Genomic DNA, 20584 nt, shown 5'->3' with positions numbered 1-20584 from the left:
TGTATTTTCATTGTAACATTAAGTTGTTCTTATTTACAAAATTGTATGCATCTATCATTTTTAGGACTTAATATCAAACAATGTAAAAGTGGTTGTTCAGTGCTGGCTGGCCCATTTGACCTGATTTCATGGTAATGAAGTCAATGGCAATGCTTTTGACCACAAGGTTTATATAACCTCATTGACAATATCTCTAACTGATAATCTAGAACAGGGAAACACTTTCCCCTATTAAAAATAATGCTTTAAATCATCTGTCTATCAGGGAGCACCCTAATGTGGCACAGACACGCATATGATGCTTAGCTTTGAATAGTTTTACCCTGGTGTTTGGCCTTCTCTGTTCATTACTGACAGATAAGTGTGTGTCAGATACACACTTCAAACAGAAAAACAGTAGTCTATATGTAAGCATTAACATAACACAACAGTAGTTCCCTTGATATATCATCCTTTTATTGAGAATACCACACACCCATGATAACATAATAGGATGGAAGAAGAGTCCATCGTTTCAAATCAAACATACAAATTTGAAGCAAAGAAAATGAACAAGGCTCATATTCCTTTGGTAGGAACGATTTATCTCCTTTGCCACAAGATGAAGGAACTTCATTCAAGATTCATGTGCATCATTGATTTTGGTAAGCAGTTTAATCATTTTACAGAATTAGAAAAATTATTAACTAATAAAGCAATAGTTTTCAAAATTTTAAAGTATTGTTATTTTTTTATTATATTTTTTATCATATTATACTTTTTTTTCTTCATTATTGCTGATTCTTCAGAGGAATCAGGTGTTTGGAGTCTGTGTAGTCTGCCTCTGCATCTCTGCTCATTTTTCTGTGCCCTGAAACAACATAATGACATTTAATTACTACCACAAAAAATATTATGTTTGAATAGCTTGAGTGATTATGTTAATTCATACCAATTCAATCCAGCAGGCAGTCTTCAGGATGTGGCAGCAGCAACAGTAGGAGCTATGCTGCCCACTTTTTGGGTGGCATCTTTCTTTGCTTGGTGGGCTTGAAGCACGGCGACAGCTTCTTCCACCTTGTGCAAACATAACATCAAACATGAATAATGACACATGTATATGGATAAACGGACATTTCAGTGTGACATTAATGCAAAGATGAAGCTAGCCAAATACCTTTGAGCGCAGAGACTCATGGGACTCAAGCATATGCAGCAGTTCAGAGTTGTCAATCTCCAGCAACATGCCGGTGATCTTTCCTGCCAGGTTGGCATGCATGGACTGAATCAGCGGGAAAAGACGCTCACCTGTTTGGAACAATTGAGAATGAGTCAACCTACTGAGAACCTGAATCATTACAGTTCATTAATTATGTAACGGGAGTCTTACCAAGCATCTGTTTCTGCTCCTGAGGGGGCGCAGCAGCCAGCATGGAGGCCGTGAGAGGCTCCTGGCCCTGAACGTGCACGGCTGGCTGAGCCTAGAAAGGACGGATAGATAACATAAGGAAGAAATATACAGAGAGCTGGATATGATAGGAACTCAAGATGATGTGATTGGTCTGTCGCTCATACCTGCTGTAAGGCAATAGGTTGCACCACCTGGGGGTTGGGGTTACGGACACCACTGGCATATTTGTAAGGAGGCATGGCCCGGGGTCCGGGGACTCCCATTGAGGGACGAGGAGCCATGGTCTGGCCGGAGGCTAGCAGCAGAGAGGAAAGTGGTGCAGGAGTCAGTGGGGTGACAACCTCTTCTGTATACGTAGTGGTTATGACATCAGAGTTAATCAGTTGTTGTAACTGAACGTACCTCGTGGGCCTTGTGAGCCGCCACCAGGGCTCATGTGTCTCAGGTTGGCACGGGGTCCTGGCTGACGCAGCGAGCTGGGGATCCCTTGGTAGCCACCTGGGAGAGACAGAAGTAGAGCCCAAAACAATTAGACGCAATACACAACTTAATAGCATTGATATGTTTTAAATAGCTACATTACAGTAAACCTATGTATGTTACATGATGCCATGTGCTCACCTTGACCTCTGCCCCCTTGCTGCTGCCATCTGGGGTTGGGTCGCATTTGAGCCATCTGATTGGGTGCATAGTATGTAGTCCTATTCTGGGCCTGGTGGGTACAAGTAGGTGAAATTTAGTCCTATCCTAATGACACAAAATTATCACCCTTGGGAAATACACTCCAAAAAGCAGTTGTGTTAACACACTTTGATTCCCACACCTGAGGCACAGCTGGCATGAAGTAGCCACTGGCGGGCTGGAACTGATTGATGATGGCGTTAGCCGGCATGGTCCTCATGCCGGCAATGCGCTGCATGTACTGGTTGGTGAGGTGGGCTTTGCGCTCCTCTTTGCGCTGAGCGAGAGCCACGTAGAGGGGTTTGGAGCCAACAATGCGCCCGTTCATCTCAGTCACGGCCTTGGTGGCCTCTTCGGGGGAGGAGAAACAGACAAAGCCGAACCCCTTGGAGCGACCCTCCTCTAGCATCACCTAATATGGAGACAGATTGTGTCTGGGTCATTTCAAACTCACAATGTTGTTGTTGTTTACAGCACTGTTGTTTTATTCATATTGCAGTGATGCATTAGCATTTCTCCGGTGGCGATGCATTGCAGCATCTGTTTGATCCTTCTCACCTTAGCACTTGTTATAGACCCGAATGGAGAGAACTCCTTGCGCAGTTTCTCATCATCTATGGTGTCATCCAGGTTCTTAATGTAAAGATTAACACCCTGAAACCAAAGACGGACAATCATGATACATTCATAGTAGCTAACAGGATGAGTGTTAATACTGATTGGATTCATTCCTACAGACCTGATAACGGCTGATCCTCTCTTGTTTCAGCACCTCAAACTTCCTCTTCAGCTCCGCCTGCCGCTCCATCTTCTTCTGAGCCCGGCCCACAAACACAGTCTTGCCGTTGAGGTCGCTGCCATTCATTTCCTCTACAGCCTTTGGACAAAATCATAATTATCTCAGGTAAATATCAATAAAGACTTGGTTCATTTGCATTGGGGCCAAAGTACCTTGTTAGCATCCTCATGTTTCTCATAACTAATGAAGCCAAAGCCTCTGGATTTGCCGGTGGGGTCTATCATCACCTTCACACTGAGTGTTTTACCTGCAGAGGTTAAAGGTCAGATGAGTGGATGTAAGATAGCAGAACTAGACCACACAACAGTTTGGAGCAATACTCATTTATCTCGTCGCATTTTACCATATCTGTCAAAAACCTCCTTCAGCTGGTCATCAGTCATCTCATCTCCAAAGTTCTTGATGTAGACATTGGTAAACTCCTTGGCTTTGGCACCAAGTTCAGCCTCCCGTTCCTTGCGAGATTTGAAACGGCCCACGAACCTGAAGACGCAGGGAGAGCAGCGAAGCACACTCTTGTAAAACATTCCCAACAGAAATGAGAAACACACTAGGATCCTTTTTCCGATTTCAAAAACACTTGATCCTGGAGAAGACGACCTGGACCACGCAAGCAGGGCAAGTAAAAGAGAGGACAAGGACAACATCCACGAAAAACAAATTCACAGCTATGTCACCATGTCATCATTCCTGGTGTCAACAATAATAAAAACATCCATCAGCGGTTAATATCACCAGAGGCAGGCAGACATGTTGGCATGCTAGACATCACAGTGACAACCATCTTAATCCCTGGTCCAAAACTTGATGAGGAGATGGATGGAGAGGGATGGAGGAACAGAGTCTCACAGTACAAAGTGAAGCTGAGGAGGACCAAATTATCTTATATACCTTGCTATGACGACCTCTCCCCTTCCGCCATCCAGTATTGCATTCCTGCATTCGATCCATCACTAAAAACACACAAGCGTGGTCATACACACACACACACACATACATACATACGAACACTCCGAGACGGGTGACCAGCGAGTGGACAAATGAGGCAACATAAAATGCGTCTGGCAGGAAAGATAAGAGTGAGTAGGAGCTTTTAATTCGTTATCTATCAGATCAGAGGTTATCGTCACACTGGCGGTATTGAGAGATGAGCTTATTAGTCAGATTATTCACACACACAAACTCACCGACTGAAAAAAGACACAAAATGTCAGTTCACTCAATACGTGTAAAACGAACGAGCCAGGTTTATACACACACAAAAACAACACATTGAAACAAATAAAAGCTACTACTATTACGACCATGAGCTCAAGTACTGCACTCTCTACAGATGAACTTTCAAAGTCAACAGAACTGTGAAGTACTGTTAAAGTAATGTTAAAGTTCAAGTTAACTTCTTTAAAAATACAATCAATAATGAACGCTCCTTTGACCCCATATCGTAGATGACCAGACACTCACACCTTGCGGTCATTCAGAAGCATGCCGTTCATCTTCTCAATGGCCCGGTCAGCAGCATCCTGGGTCTCAAAGTGGACAAAGGCGTAGCCCTTGGAGCCATTTTCATCGCACACCACCTGGAGTAGAAGAAGACATGTAAATGTTCATCCAGTTTATAAGCTTTAAAGCAACATTTTGAGATTTTGGGGAAACATGCTAGTTAGCTTTTTCTTTTGCTGAGACGAGAAGATACAATACAGCTCTCAAATCGCTCTGCTGACTTTGAAGCTGCAGCCCGTTAGCCTAGCTTAGCATAAAGATAAAAAACAGTGGGAAAACAACAAGCTACACTCAGTACAAACAAACATGTTCAATCCGTGTAAAAAAAAAAAAAAAGTTTAAAAAGTGGAATTTTGCGATTTTACAGGGGTTATTTGCCAGTTTTACACTTACACAAGATATATATTACGGTTCATTTGTGAGCTTTTGGGAGCATTTTGTCACCTTTGTGAAAAGCCGGGCTACTTGATTCCCCAGTGTCCCGTCTAAGCTAAGCTAACCAGCTGCAGCTTCATATTTAACTGTCATAGTGGTATTGTTCTTCTTAACTAACTTTCTGAAAAGAATGTGACTTTCCTAAAATGTATAAGCATTGCTGACAAGACAGTGTATAAGTTTAAAATGTTTTAAGAGCATGAGAACATCATTCAAACTTGTAATTTAATTTATGCACAAATTGTGTGAAATTTGCTGCGCAGGAACAGTTTTCCCAGAAGTGGGAATACATATAGTATAAAACTCCCCTTTCTTCCATCCACCTCAGTTGCGTTCATGCTGATTATACCTTGCAGGAGAGGATGTTGCCAAAGGCAGAGAAGGTGTCGTACAGGGCTTTGTTGTCAATGGACTTGTCAAGGTTTTTGATGAACACGTTGCCCACTCCAGATTTCCTGAGGGAGGGGTCTCGTTGGGACCACATGATTCTGATTGGCTTCCCTTTTACCACGTCAAAGTTCATGGTGTCCAGCGCTCTCTCAGCTGGAGGGAGGAGGGGCAGAGAGGGAAAGGTCATGGCTGCTTGTTTATATGGAGCAATGAGTCATAAGAACATATCAGTCACTTGTTTGTATATTAAAAAACATGCTTCCACCTATCATGGACAAGAATCTGACATTGCGCCGCTTTCATGCAGCAGTCCCGTTAAAACCGCAAACACAGCATTGCCTTGATAACACCTCCAGAGGAATAACATGAAGCTACACAGTGACACGTGTTAGTCTGAGTCTGTTTGTGCACCTGTGTGTGTGTGTGTGTGTGTTAAAATTGAGAATCCCTAATGCCAGCCCATTAACAAGGCACATGTAATACGGGTATGATACTGCAGTAGACCATGTGGCAGATGAGCAGCTGGGACAAGTGTGGGGGACAGCTGCAGTGGGCAAGCTGGGAGCACATGTCCCCCTTTCTCTTGCTCGCCACATGCTGCTGGGCCACGTCCCACCTAGGCCTGCTGCAGTAGCAACGCAGAGGGCCCGACAATGCAAAAAACAGGCTTAAATTGTGGGATTAAGCTATAATATGTTTTATTTGATCAAAACATTGTCTTATTTGAACCCAATTGAATCGCAGAGGTTCACATGTGTACCATTTCTCTCTCTGTCTATCGCTCTCGGGCACACATGCCAAAACATCCTTTTGTTCAGTCACTCCACAGTAACACACACACACACGCCGGGCTTTCCAGCTAAAAGTGTCTGGTAAACAAAACGGAGCTGCCTTGCGTCTGCTGGCATCAGCAGTTTGGCTCGCAATTGTACTTTACAGCTCGTGTGCTCAGAGAAGGTGTGTGACCGCTTTCAAACATGTGGTCTTCTCGAAGGTTTAGAGTGGAAATCCTAGTTTTAAAAAGGGCCCAACGTGATCCACGTAATGCACGGTCCATATGTTGGGTGACGCCATTCTGTAAAATTTCAACACCGTTGAATTACCAGTCGCTGATAACCATTTCTGTCATTTTAAGAGCTCGAACGTGTTACTGCCAGGCACTTTTTGGGCCGCTCAGAAAGATGTTCTATATTTAGAGAGGGGTCCTGGGAGGTATGTGCTGGCATGGAGTATGAGTAGAGCATTCTCTACCATTGATAGGGAAGAGACACTCCACAAGAATGCCCTCATGTCTACACTTCCAAATGGTGTCTTCTCACCCGTGGCCCTTCTTACATTTTTTCAAGTGAGAGATGCCTACTCCCTTGATTCGTAACCCACTATTACTCCAGCTTTTGGCAACTCACACACAGACCGACAGCTGTTTAACGTTGACAAGAGGAAAAGAAGTCCACACAATGTAAACAGTATTGCTGGGCCTCTAAGACAACCACAACACCTGCTACTGTTGCTCAATGCTTTAATGGCATTCCCGTGGATTAACAAATGACACATCCCAAGTGGTTAGGACATCACAGGTAAACCAACGGTCTGACTCGGATCATTTTTAAAGTGAAACTGGAATCCAATCCAATCAGACATAGGATCAAGTCTTTGCTATGAATGGAGATAATACACGTGAGACATAGAGCAGGCAGTGCAGGGGTTATTCTTCAGCTGTGCTTGTCCCTTCTCAGAGGGCAATTGGAATTAGTTTTATTCCGTGGCCCTTTAAAAATAGGTAATTCTGGGCAGATTAAGTGGGGTCTGCAAAGACTTTTAATCCAAATGTTGTGTTTGGGGTGTTTGTTCACTATACGTGTGTGTGTGCTTTACCTCTGGCAGTGACAGGAGTGAGGAGTATAGAACAACTGGGGCATGCTTATATGGGTCAAAATGAGTCCTCCAATGGGTCTGGGGAGCTGCTCGTCTTACTTTGACTGTATAAATACATTTTAGTTAAAGTCCAGTGCTTTTTGATTCATTGCTGGCGTGTCCCAGATTTTGCATTTGCTCATGCAGACCGACTCACGGCTGACATTGAACGCATATATGGTGACATTGTGGATATTTGGAGGGATGCAGGCTTTCTGCGTCTTACATCCGCATGCAGCAAGCAGCCAATGTGCTCAAACGACGCGGTGGTCACCTGCCAGGTTTCTTACCGTCCGCGGGCTGAGAGAAGTTCACATAAGCGTATCCGAGGGACCGCCGGGTGATCATGTCGCGGCACACCCGAATCGAGAGCACCGGTCCGGCTGGGCTGAATTTCTCATACAGCATCGCCTCCGTGATATCGGGGTGCAGGTCGCCAACGTAGAGAGAAGCCATCGGATAACTCCCGGTCTCCGTGTTCATATCTCGGAGATCACAATGTGAATGAATGCCAGGCTCCGATCAAAAAGCCAGGGAAACAAAAAGCCGGTGAGAGCTGTAGTCCGAGTCCGAACTGCGCGTCAATTTGCTCAAATGATAAGACAGCTGGCTCTTTGGTCCAGCTTGAAGAAAAAAAGAAAAAAAAAAAACCCCTGAAAAATCACGATAATAATGATCTTTTCTGAAGTATTTCTTCCTTTGGTAGACGCCAACTCACTTCAGTTTTTTTGGGTTTTATTAGTATTTGCTTTTTTTTTAATTTAATTTTTGTATTTCTTTAAGTAAATATTCTTGTTTTTATAAAGATTTTGTGGATTTTTATTTTTTTTTTAATTTTAAGTTTTTCAAGAACGGTGAGTTAGACACTCACGGTTGTTTCGTGGCCAGGGAAAGAGACTGCGTTAGGGAACTCGTGGGCACTTTATAGAGGGTGGCAGTGCGGAGGAAACAGTGACCAGGGTCACACATGGGATAGGAAAAAAAGGGCACTACTGAGCATGCGTTGTAAAAGAAAAAGAAAAAAAAAAAAGAAAAAAAAAGGGAGCGCGCGCACTCTCCAGTGTAACTGCAGAGCCCAGCTCCCCACAGCGACATCTGGGTGCTATGCTCAAACCATGCAGTCTGTTTTTTTTCTACTTTAGAAAGGCAGGTGGGGAAAAAAAACAAATTAGTCAGCACTTTTACTCAATACTTGAGTTTATTAAATCGCCATTATAGAATATTAAGATACAATTATTCTGCTTTGTCCATCATCCTGAGAGAGGGAGACACAAATTAGTCAAAGAAACATGCAAAGACATAATAGGCAGAGACATAACACAATTAGCTACCTCAACAAATCCAGAAAAGTTGAGTGCAGTCCTCGTTGTCCGGGCTCAGATGTTCTTTTAATCCCATCCAGCCAAAATCTTCTGATCACACCTTTACTCTCTTGTCGTCTCAGCACTTCTTCCTCATAACTCAGTGTCTGCGATCCATCGGTGCCTTTGGAAAACTGGAGTTTTGAGCGAACTATGGGTTGGGCTTCTTCTTGGGGCATCACTGCCAGCTCCTCTACCATTGTTTTACAACAGTTCTGGTCGAGGACATTTGCGTTCATGTCAGCCGTCAGGGGGACGTCAACATCTTGTCGCACCTCCGTCTCAGATATTCCAGATCTACCAATGCGCTTTTTTCTTTGAGAGTCCTCGGCAAAAGCTGCCGTTTCAGTTTGTGGAGGAGTTAACCATCCATCGACCAGTATAAGAGAATTTAAATCCCACTTAGGATCATCACTTCCCAGTTCAGTTTCATCTTTGACCATGCCAGTGGTCGTCTTCAGAAGAGGCTCCTGGTCTGTGGTTATAGGTTGAAGCTCATGCAACATAGTGTCACTTGTCTGTGACTTTGTCAAATTATCCCCAGAACCAGAACTGATCTCCTCGCTGTGTTCAGTATCTCGCACCTGCGCAGGCAGCCAAAGGGCCGTTGGGGCATCTTGCTCCTGGCTCACAACCGCCACACCCTGAGGATGTTTTAATGCAGAGTTCCCAGAAACAAGCGTGTCCTCGGTCACTGCACGTTCAGACTGCATGGCGTCTGCAACGGGCGCGCTGGAGGCTTCTTTCGGTGCAGGGGGTTTGTCCACAATGACTAAGGGACCAGCGCTGACGATGGCCTTGGCGCCTGAAACGAGATGCTGGGTCAATCCCCGAGGAGTTAAAGAGAGCAGAAACCAACAAGTCCATTTATCACTACACCTTTCGACAAAACACTGACCTTCAGGAAGGTGCCCGAGTGAAAGCCCTTTACACCTTGACGTACAGCACTCGCACACTTCCAAATTTCCACTCAGGTCCTCCCATCTAAAAAGAGGAATCTTTTAGTCATAAATACAAAACACTCACCTACTACATCTAATGTAGCAATACCTTGACTGTATCATGTTATAGTTGCAGGATTTAGAGCCAAAGTTGACCCCCTGGTCTGAGATAAGGACACTACAGTGGATGTACAGCTACGAGAGAAAAGAGATGACAAGGTCATACAGTAAAAAACGAACAAAGACACACTGACAAACATGCTAAAAATAAATAGAGTAAGACTCACCTCAGAAATGAGAAAAGATGTGTCAAGAACAAAATCAACTACATCCGCTCTGTCGGAGGCCACAAAGTGTACGACAATATTGTGGGAACCCCATCGGGCCGTGCACCTGGCAGAGAGCAACGATATCACCGGAGATTAGAGTATGGACAAACATTGAAATGAATTAGACGGACTGCGTACCCTTTATTCATTACGACCGCATGCCTGGGCCTGGTCTGAGGCTCAGGAGACGCAGACACAAAACAGGACTGGATGAACAGCTGCTCCCGCTTCAGCCTGGTTTTGGCAGAAACCTGGAGGTTGACAACCTGACCTCTTTCATAGACATTAGAGTCTGCAGGGCCGGTCCAAGATGCTGCAGGATCATCAAAAAAACAAAAAAACAGTTGTGACTGAAAACAAGCCAACCAAAAAGCTTATGTTAGTGTCACATTACTCACGATTCATGGCTTTGATGTTAAATATCTTGCTATATTCAAGCGATGCCGTTGGGGCAAAGAAGTTTGGATATGGCCTGGAAAGACATGTATTCTCCTTCAGTCCGGTCATTTGTGGCCACTTGCAAAGGATGTAGTAAGTCAGTAGACAAACCTTTTCGGGACACAAGAGAGCTGCACTGTGGGATGGGTTTGCCACCAGGTGGTGGGCGGCAAATTGAGGTTCAAGTGGAGAGAGTTGGTAAACATCAACAAGCCATTCAGCATCTGTGTGGCAGTAACAGAGGCGACTTCACAAAGCTGTGGAAATAAGAGTAGCTCGTAAAAACTGTGTGTCAACTCACCACAGGTGTCGTGCCACACTCATCCAAACTGTAAGTGAAGACAAATTGGTTTGGCAGCTCTCTGTTGCTGTAGCAGCCGTCACCCAACTGCATCTTCTCCCTGGTCAGTGCGAGACCATTGGAGCGCTTATCAACCAGCACAGTGAGCTTGGATTCATCGCAAAACACTTCTACACTGGGAACGACGGGGATGGGCGGCAAATCGGTGACCACTTGAATGTCAGGGGTCCAAGACCGCCACGAGCTGAAGATGGTGTCCAGATTAGTGAAGTCGTAATCTTTTCCAAAGGGGAAAGGGATGATGCCCTTAAAAAAACCTGGAACATCACTGAAAAATGTGGCATCCTGCTTCTTTGTTACGATCTGAGCAGCACTGTAATGTCCCAGAAGGAGGCACAGCAGTAGCTTCCAAGTCCCCATTGCAAACTTCAAAGTGGGTCAAGCACTCTGATGGCCCTCACAGCCCAGGTGTGTCATTAATAGGGTGCAGCGGCAGGGGGGACAGGTGCTGGCAATCCAGCTAACGAGGCTAACGAGGCTAACGAGACACAAACAAAATGCTTTTTTTTATGTTGTTGAAAAAAAGTACAAATGTGGAAATTGTGTATTTTGTTCATGTTGTTCCTGACTGCAAATATGTCCGATATCCAGGGTCTTTGTGAAGCTCTGACAGCTAAAGTCATCGTCTTGAATTTAGTCCGTCCCATTTGCAATAATAGCTTTTTCACTTGAAGAAGAAAAATGTCCAACTCACCTATAACTTTGGTATTACTTGCACATAGTACATTTATTTATTTATTTATATATATATATATATATATATATATATATATATATATATATATATATATATATATATATATATATACACAGACAGACAGACAAATAGATATAGATATATAGATAGATTATATGTGTGTGTGTGTGTGTGTGTGTGTGTGTGTGTGTGTGTGGTCCAGGTCACATTTACACATTCAAAGACCCAGGTGACTAAATTATCACGCTTAACTGTATACGGACACATTGCACGGGGGTGAAAGTAGCAATACGACAGTTTAAAGAGACTCTTTTACAAAATCAGAATCAGACCCATTTATTGCCATGTGTGTTTTCACATAGAAAGAATTTGTCATGGCGTTGGTGCATAACATTAAACAAATAAACAGAATGCAAGAAATGGGAGCATGTTGAAATTTACAATGAAATCTACAATAGAATATACAATTACAACAGTGCTTTAAGGTGAAATGTAACCGTAATGTGAAAGTAACAAGTGTATTTAAATATGACGTATGTCCTACATTCAAAAACTTAAACCACAAGTAAGGCTCCAGACTGGCTCAGTTCAAAATACATTACTGGAATAATGAGAGTGACATTAATGTGAATTAATGTTGGGCCTGGTGAAGGTGAAGCTGGTTTGAAACTGTACTACAGGTAGCTTAATAGAAATTATTATAGGCATTCTTCTTGTTATAATTTTGACTTTTTTTCAAGTGATAGACAGCCAACGTATCAATGCAATTAACTGCTAATGGGGACAGAGTTGCATGTGTTTGTATTTTGTTATCAGATAAATAATCCCCCCCTCTTCTTGTCCTGTGAACGTGCTTTGGGGCGGAGCTTCCGCGCAGGTAGGCGGAAGGCAGCGCCAGTGTGTCCGCAGGTGAGCGGCAGCAGAGGAAGACATCGACGCACACAAAAACGTAGTGCCAAACAAGCTGTCAGAAATGACTTTTCTCGTAGTTGCACACTAATATGATCCAAAGTTGACGTACAATCCGCCATGGTGAATTTAGGTAAGTCTACTTTCACGTGCTTAAGTGACGGAAGAATACGTGTTGCGTGCGAAAGTTTTTAGGCGTGGTCTGCGCAGTCGTCACCTGAGATGTAGTTTCTGGTGTTTGGATGACGGAACGCAGTGCGATACCTTTTCTTTTTTTTTTGTCAATATCAATAAAAAGCTTTCTAACTAACTAAGTTGTTGAGCCTCTCACAGGGGCGGCCTGATAGTTGTTCTTTTGGAGGAGTTTCACCTAAATTAAACCTGTTGGGAAACCATTGCGCAGGCTTGCTGGCATTCAGGAGGTTGTTGTGTAGTTACAGTATGGGTCATACAGTGCACATCCTGTCGTGACTGTATACAACCTAAACAAAGTGTCAGATATCAAGCAAGATGCAAGTGTAATTCTCAGATAATAAGATATTGGAATGAAGGCTATATTGAGTTGGATACAGTCACTGCATGACGGTTTATATTCTATCAGCGTTTCTGTTGCAGCGAACTTTAGACAAACAATATTATAACCAAAACAGTCACCTTTTTTCTCTCCAGTACCCAGACAAAGGTTTGAATGAGACAGACCAGTGGCAGACATGTGTTTCTTCCTGACCCCCTCAGGCCAGTTCACCATGGTGGTGGATGTTTGATTACCCAACTCAAAGCTTTGTCCTGTGTGGTTCAGGAGGGGGTGGGCTGTTATGGGTGATCTGAGTTTGTCTCCATAGCTGCAGCATTTTGCAGCATTGCAGGGGGGGGAGTGAGATCTTCAGCCATCTCTGCAGGGGTTGGTTAGATGATTGGAAGTGTTCTCATGGTGTAATAACCACTGGCCCACTTTTTTCTTTCTTCTTTCGTTCTGCTGAAACCACAAACTCTCAATGTACTGCAGTCACAGAGCTCGTTCTGTATTTTGGATCACGTTGAATACTTTTCTTTATGATTTCATTTCTCATGCTGTGTTCCTGCCACCAACACTGATGCTCACACACAGTATTTACATATACCTAATATGTGATTAGAGTCAAACGCTTCAGTGTGGCAATATGGACTCTTGTACAAACATCGTAAGGATTAGCTTTAATATCGTGTTGGCAGTAAATCAAGTTTAGGTTATAAAGTTGAAATGGCAAATTTCTGCTTCCTCTAGGAGTATGCTGTGCCAACCTCAAGGACAACAAGGCCCTGATGAAGATGGGGCTGGGGTTGGTGCTAGTGGGCCACGTTAACTTTCTTCTTGGAGCGCTGGTGCACGGCGCTGTGCTCAGGCACATCAACGTGCACGTTCTGGCCCGGACCATGGTGTACGCCATCTCTAATGTCATTGCTATTGTGGCAGGCTTGGTGGTAAGTGGTGTGAACACTTCCCGTGTGTGTGAAGGAGCTTAAAAGCTAATTTATATTTATTTTATAGCGTATGGTGATTTAAAACCATATTTTTTAGTAATGCGTCATCTGTATCTGGGATGAATGAACTATCTTTCTTCTTTTTTTGGTGGACTTCTTGTGCCCCTTAGGGAATTCTAGGTGGAATAACTGCCATTGTCCTGTCCAAAAACAAGAGGAACAGGATCCTGGTGAGTCCGGTTCTCCCCCTCTTTGGCACAGCTTCTCCATTCAGCACGCACATCTGACATTTTCTGGCTCTTGTTAGAACCTGCCCTCTGTTTTTCAATTCGTGCATGTGTGTGTAAACACACCGCAGATGATGCCTGTATGAATAGGAACATGCACACAGAGGTCGTGGACTTACTGGGATTTCCCCTCCATGTTCCTCGAGCTTCACTTTGACATATACTTGACATTGAAAAGCCCTGTTGTTTGTTGTGAGGAAAAGTGTCTTTCAACCTTATCCAGTGTTGTTTTCACTGACTAACATGCTCATGTTGTGTTGTCCTTGCAGCAGTGGGTCTTGCTGGTCTTCAGCTTTCTGGCAGGTCTCTTGTCGATTGCATCCACCCTGGCCTTGTCAGTTTCAATGGTAAAAGCCATCACTAACCATGGAGTGGGCCTGCTAACACACTGCATCTTTTCTGGAAATGATCAGGGCTCCTCCAGCGTCACATACGAATGCCCCTTCGACCCAACCCGGCTCTATGTAAGTTGAGATACTGCAAAAAAAAGAAAGAAGTGTTTATTGATTAAAGGGATTGTGCCGTCATCTTTTTTTATTCTTTTGTCATCCAGAGCACCACGATCATTCTGTGGGTGCCTCTCATCTTGGTGTCCGTGGTGGAAATGGTCTTCTCTTTCCGCTGCTTTGCTGCCTGTACGTCATTCCTCTACCTCTGTCCGTGCAGGAAGCGGCCGATCCGGGGCAGGAGGGTAAGTTGCTGTCGGATCACTGACTCTAGACCTGCGTTAATCGTGACAGGCAGATGTTATGTGCGGTAGCCTCTAAATTAAATTCATGTTTCAGGTGCACAGACCAGAAACTCCGTCGTTGCCACCAATACGGGATCCAGAGAGCGATGCTGAACCTGGGCCCGCGGAGCAGGAGGAACTGCTGGACGACGTTGCAGTGGAGCAGAGCGCCTGGCTCTGAACCCGCCAAACCTAACGATAGGTTGGAAACCGCCCGTCCCAACTGGATCAAATGAAACAACATCTGTGATGTTTGTATCGAGTGTTTGTCTGTTACAGATTAAATGTCGGAAGACATTTGTCAGAAATGACATTTTATTTCCCTCTGATAAAATACTGCTTTTGGTTTGTTATTAAAATCGTCAGATATTGTGTGAACTGTGTATTGCCTTGAAAATAAATATATCGAGCGCTGAAATTTTTTTTCAGACCAGATCTTTTATTAACAATCTTATTTTGAAAAACGTAACAGAACAAAGAGACATAACTTTTCCGGGCAGTTTTTATTGGTGTAAAAAGTGTGGCCAACACACACTGGGGTCTATCAGATTACATTTTTTTTCAGAATACAAATATATACAAGAAATGAATCCTGGCATTTGTCTTGCTTTTAACAGTACTATACTCTGGATATTTAAGTCCAAATTTCAGTGGAATCTAAGCCTGCCACCAGCAATTATGTGACAGGACACAATTGTAATATTTTGTTGCAAGAGTCCCACAAAGATGTCAATGTTAAAGGACATATACTAAATAAACTAAATAGAACTGTAATTTCACTTTCATTGTGCCATGTTAAAAAGGTACTCGGGTATACACAACCCTCTTGGTGACCTCAGCAGACAACCAGTGACACAGATGTATTACAGAAAAGGATCTATTGTATAAACATGCTTCAACTGCATTTTAAAGACACATGACAAGTGGGACTGTAAGACAAAACAGTAGCCAAAAATATCTATGATTTAAATAAATTAAATCCATCAGATATATAAAAGCATACATGTACTAAGCCATTTTTACAGAATTACATCACAAGGGAAAAGCAAAAGTCATAGAATAAAAAGATTAATAATAAAAAAATGAGAAAGCATACAAAAGAAATATTCAGTTTGACCTCGGTCCATAAACGGGTAAGGTTGAAAAGGTGTCCTAGAAAACGTTTGGAGCCCCATCCCATTTTGAGGGGGTGGGGTCTCATTACAAAGATATAGTTCTTCACTGTGTTCAACAGCAGCAGCCTGGAAAGATGATTTACTCAAAACAATCTTGCTTTAAGATGCGTTCTGATCAGTTGCCTTGGCATCAGTGGCTGCTGAGGACCTCAGGGTGTCTTGGACTCCTCTTTTGGCCTGAAAGGAGCCAGAGAAAGGACATGATTAACACACCCAATAAGCCACTTCCTGAACAACACTGTTAATACGTGCGGGCACTGTTTCTCACTTTGAGGTGTCCATTTTCTCTTCCTCTGGCACTTTCTCTTCTTCTTTTACTTCTATAAAAGAAATCAGACTTAAAACGTTAATAGGATGCACTTTTCTCTTTGAAAAACAAAAATGACACGAGGGGATTGAACATGTAAAAATAGAAAAGGGATAAATACCTTTTGTTTCCTCCTCACCCTTCTTCTCCTTTTCTTCTCCCTCTTTCTCTCCTTCGGTTTTGGCTCGCTTGGATTTCTTGAAGCTGGCCGCGTTTCTGCGGCCTCCTTCGCCTTCATCCTCCGAGTCAGAGAACTCCTCCTCACATGCTATCCTCTTGTCATGAGCACGGACTGAACATCAACAAAGGGAAAGCGTTGAATCAAAACATGGAAATCTATCGTTTCAAAAAGGTGAACTGCAAGATAAAGTCTAATGGACCATTAGGCCTATGGAAGAGGTTCTTACTGGAGATGCGTTTGTTGGGGTCATCCTCCTCCTCGTCACCACTGTCCTCCTGCACAGCGTCCTCGGGGATGGCCTGCATTTGGACTCCCGGGGCGTGGGGCAGCATACGCAAGTTCTCAAACAAGCGTTGCCTAGAGGACAGAAAGAAGGTTGAACTTACAGACCACTAAACGACCGGAGACGCAAAACTTTACCTGTGAAGTTCTCAACTTTTTCACAACACAAGTTTAAAATAAAAAAAAGAGAGAGAAAGGCAGTCTGATGCACTCACTTGATCTTCTCCAGGTAGTCATTGGTGTTCTGATTGGTCATGTTGGAGGGGCTGATGTGCAGCTTGAAGTCTGGTCCGAAGTACTCAAAGTAGTCATTGTATGGGAGCTCTGTCAAGTTGAGATAAAACATTTTAAAGTTATTTTACCATTTGTATGAGGCTACTATTCTTCAATACTATTTTTTCATTTCCACCTGTTGGACACATAATGCTACTTAAATACCTCATGGCTATGGTCAAAAGGATCTGGTAATTGACTTGTCATCAATATTTAGTTATCTCCAATACACTGTATAATGTTTGTTTACCGAGATGGTGCTAGATCACCACCACAAAGAAATATGCTCTCAAATTAAAGAAAACAGACCAATTGTATTCAGTGCAGCATGCACATAAAAGACTCACCGTTGGGGATGGAGGTGTCGAGGGCTACAGCAGTCTCATATGTCCAGCAGCGGGCCACATTACGGATGGTGTAGCCTCCTCCGCCCAGCATCAGCAGTGGCAGGTTGAAACTCTTCATGTACTCCACACACTTGGCATGTCCTGAGTACAACATGGGGGGGGGATGATTAAGTTTCTCAGTTATATTTAAATGAAGAAATTTGCAGAGCACATTGATTTTCAGTGTCATCAGAAGAGAGAGAGTTGTTTCAAGTTACCTTTAATTGTGAGATTAAAGCAACCAAGCCTGTCTCCTGACAAAGAATCGGCTCCACACTGCAGAACCACTGCGCTGGGTTGGTACATCTCCATCACCTTGGCCATGATCTACACAAACCACAACATCCACATGTTCAAATGCTGGTGTCCACCAAGGAAGACCTCGCCGATCAACACGTCTTTGTGTACTTACTGGTTTGAATATGGCTTCATAAGACTCATCGTCGATCCCGTCCCTCAGTGGGTAATTCACAGCGTAATATTTACCCTTACCGGCACCAATGTCCTGCGGAGAACAAGACAAATGTCAACTCACTGTGTGACTATGATGACAACGTGAACTTTCCGTGAAAACAAACTTCCAGGCTCACCCTCAGGTCGCCTGTGCCGGGGAAGTACTCCCCGTACTTGTGGAAGGACACAGTCATGACGCGGTCTGTGGTGTAGAAGGCTTCCTCCACGCCGTCTCCATGATGGATGTCAATATCTATGTACAGAACTCTCTGGTGGTATCTGGGAAGATGAAAAGGGTCATTTTAGCCCGAAAACTTTTGATGTAGCCTTAGAGAAAAACTTGTTTGCCACTATTTGAAGTATTCGAAATGAGATCTTGAACACTTTGAGAACAAATGTGCTTGTTTAGGAGACCGGTAGGAACCCTAAACTCATAACCAGTTTCCAAAACAGACATTTTGATTAACCATGCAGAGCATCACCCACTTGTGCTCAACAAATGTGTACTTGAGCGGCTATAGTAGGGTTTTTGTACTCACTTCAGTAACTCCAGAATAGCCAGCACGATGTCGTTGACATAGCAAAACCCAGAGGCCTCAGACTTCTTGGCGTGATGCAGGCCTCCCGCCCAGTTGATGGCGATGTCTGTCTGCTGTTTGTTCAACTTCACCGCACCGGCTGGAGCACAGAGAAGAATTATCAACCCGCTTGTACATTACTGATTACTGGGGTAGTGATGGCATGATAACGGTCCAACACAGCACGTCACTGTTTGAGCAGTATTTAAATGGAGAGAAACTTACCGACGGAGCCGCCTCCTGAGAGCTGGCAGAACTCAAATAAACCATCAAACACCGGACAGTCCTCTCCCACATTAACTGCAAAGCAGAAGCAAATACATAAAAACATTGTTGCTCATCGAAAAACGTTTTTTCTTTATTCCATCAAACCGCCTCCCTGACCAAACTTACATCTCTGCATTTGTTTGCTGTACTCTGACATGTTGTCCGGTCGAATTGAACGCAGGAACTTGATGTAGTCGTCGCTGTGATACTTGGTCATCTCCTCTCCGCTCGCTTTGTGCGGACGCTGAAACACAGAGGACAGGTCAGCTGCTGGGATGCACAAGGCCAGAGCCAAACATTGGACTATGGAGCACAGTGCCTGTAACATGACATACATAGATCTCCATCTTTCTGTAGAGTCCATAGTTGAGCAACAGGTTGTGGGTCATGCGGATGCGGTGTGGCTTCATGGGGTGCCCCTGGCCATAATAATAATTTCCAACATCACCTAGGAGGGGGGGAAAACAAACACACAAACAAGTTGTTTGTTTAATTTCTCATGAAAAAGTTGAACAAACGTGTACACAAAGTAGCCCGTGAACGCGGGGAGGATGACTTCCTGGTCGCGCTGAGGTCGTGACGGTATGCAACGATAGCGCCGATGCACGTCGGTAAAGACCCTGCGAGCGACACTACAAACACACTACAGTCAAATTGCTTCCGTGAAACTGCACTAAAGTGCCTGGCTACAATTATCCATCTGCACGGTGGCGCTTTGTTACAAGCATCCGACTCGTGTCGAGTAAAACGTGATTTTTGCGCGGAACTCCCTCCGGTTTAAAGGAGCAGAGATGAGCCATTTTAATGCGAGCCTGGCGTTCGCGTTAATTGCGGCGACAATGAAGTACTGATATCCCCCCATTGTTAGCTCCTTAGCTAGGGACCTGAACTAATTCAGCACAAAAACTAACATCTGGTGTGCAAACGCCGCCGAAATCGCCATCGAGGGGGAGCCGTGGCTCCGGGGAAGTTGATACCAACGAGGCATGAGATACTCGGGGAAGATTTAGCGACCCGGTTAGCCCGAGAAGATGAAAGCCGCCTGCTACTCGAGCTAGCTCGGCTAGCTAGCGTGCCAGGTTAGCAAGAGGTGCAATAAACGGACACCTTTGTTGGCGCGAAGTGGCGGATTTCGTTCATCCGCGCGTCCGCACGACACAGTGTCGGCACACGAGCACTCACCGTCATAGTAGTAGCAAACTTTTTTCTTTGTTCCTTGGGAACTAAGCGCCATTTTACTGCTTTTTGGCTGGCTTTCCCCGCACACTGCAGGAGACAACAGCGACAAGAGGCGGATAGTTTGTATCGCGTCCAATCAATGGAGAGCAATGCCAGCAGATTTCAACAGGGGGCGACAGCGTGCCCTCCAGTCTGCGCGCGGCTACTCGCGTGGACGGACGTGAACATCCATTACATTCAGCTGATGCTTTTATCCAAAGCGACTTACATTTTTGCTCCAGACACAACAACGGGGAGCAATTAGGGGTTAAGTGTCTTTCGTCCCTGACTTACTTCCACTTTTGAACAGTTGCACCACCTGCCCAGCGATGGTGGCTGGTGGAAAACAATACTTATTAAAAGTAGCAATGCCACAATGAAAACTACTCAATAAGTGCAGAAGTAGTACAATGTCATTAAGCAGCACAATGGTTCTTGTAGTATTACATTGATTTCTATGATCTTTTAAGATAATTACAATTGATGCATTAATAATGCAGTTGGAGCTAATTCCTAACCTACTTTTGCCTATTGTGTTTGTTTATAGCAATGCATCATTATGTAATATGTTTGTTTGCCTCTCAAAAGTATATGGTCGGATTAAAAAGTAAAAATTTGGAAGTACTAAAGAACAGGAAGGATATGTACTTCAAATGTGTACATAAGTACTGTCCTGTGCTGAGCAACTAGTTACATTTAATGACAGCTGCTTAATATCATGGAAAGACTATATATCAAATAGGTGAGTGGCTGTCTGATATTTATTGGTATATCTCAGGAAAATGTTGACAACAAGATCAAAACTACAGTGTTCAGAATGCAGTATGATTGAATTTAA

At 43.9% G+C, this 20584-nt stretch overlaps 3 protein-coding genes across 3 annotated transcripts; 1 reads left to right on the top strand and 2 right to left on the bottom strand.

Moving 5' to 3' along the window:
• Positions 1 to 434: 434 nt before the first annotated feature.
• Positions 435 to 8036, bottom strand: pabpc4 (poly(A) binding protein, cytoplasmic 4 (inducible form)). Its single transcript, XM_068580653.1, has 15 exons — positions 7403 to 8036; positions 5158 to 5351; positions 4335 to 4450; positions 3214 to 3353; positions 3023 to 3117; positions 2811 to 2948; positions 2630 to 2725; positions 2214 to 2483; positions 2012 to 2102; positions 1793 to 1888; positions 1555 to 1685; positions 1370 to 1460; positions 1157 to 1287; positions 932 to 1056; positions 435 to 850 (listed from the first exon to the last, which is right to left on the bottom strand). The coding sequence occupies exons 1-14, from the start codon at positions 7593 to 7595 to the stop codon at positions 955 to 957; spliced, it is 1884 nt and encodes a 627-aa protein (XP_068436754.1). The 5' UTR covers positions 7596 to 8036; the 3' UTR covers positions 435 to 850; positions 932 to 954.
• Positions 8037 to 12191: 4155 nt separating this feature from the next.
• tmem54a (transmembrane protein 54a) lies at positions 12192 to 15004 on the top strand. The gene is made up of 6 exons (XM_068580619.1): positions 12192 to 12281; positions 13413 to 13609; positions 13780 to 13839; positions 14166 to 14360; positions 14450 to 14587; positions 14682 to 15004. The coding sequence occupies exons 1-6, from the start codon at positions 12269 to 12271 to the stop codon at positions 14805 to 14807; spliced, it is 729 nt and encodes a 242-aa protein (XP_068436720.1). The 5' UTR covers positions 12192 to 12268; the 3' UTR covers positions 14808 to 15004.
• Positions 15005 to 15110: 106 nt separating this feature from the next.
• On the bottom strand, positions 15111 to 19838 carry LOC137787879 (probable histone deacetylase 1-B). The gene is made up of 14 exons (XM_068580618.1): positions 19711 to 19838; positions 18864 to 18976; positions 18655 to 18772; positions 18487 to 18561; positions 18223 to 18361; positions 17821 to 17962; positions 17643 to 17735; positions 17449 to 17557; positions 17192 to 17332; positions 16787 to 16895; positions 16516 to 16646; positions 16230 to 16400; positions 16070 to 16121; positions 15111 to 15978 (listed from the first exon to the last, which is right to left on the bottom strand). Exons 1-14 carry the CDS (start codon positions 19760 to 19762, stop codon positions 15951 to 15953), a joined length of 1473 nt encoding a protein of 490 aa, XP_068436719.1. The 5' UTR covers positions 19763 to 19838; the 3' UTR covers positions 15111 to 15950.
• Positions 19839 to 20584: the final 746 nt, after the last annotated feature.

Source organism: Clinocottus analis, unplaced genomic scaffold (assembly GCF_023055335.1).
Source record: "Clinocottus analis isolate CAN_PGR_092001 unplaced genomic scaffold, fCliAna1.0.p SCAF_17, whole genome shotgun sequence".
Classification (NCBI taxonomy): domain Eukaryota; kingdom Metazoa; phylum Chordata; class Actinopteri; order Perciformes; family Cottidae; genus Clinocottus; species Clinocottus analis.
The sequence above is the reverse complement of the archived record's forward strand: the minus strand, read 5'-3'. Positions and strand labels throughout refer to the sequence as shown.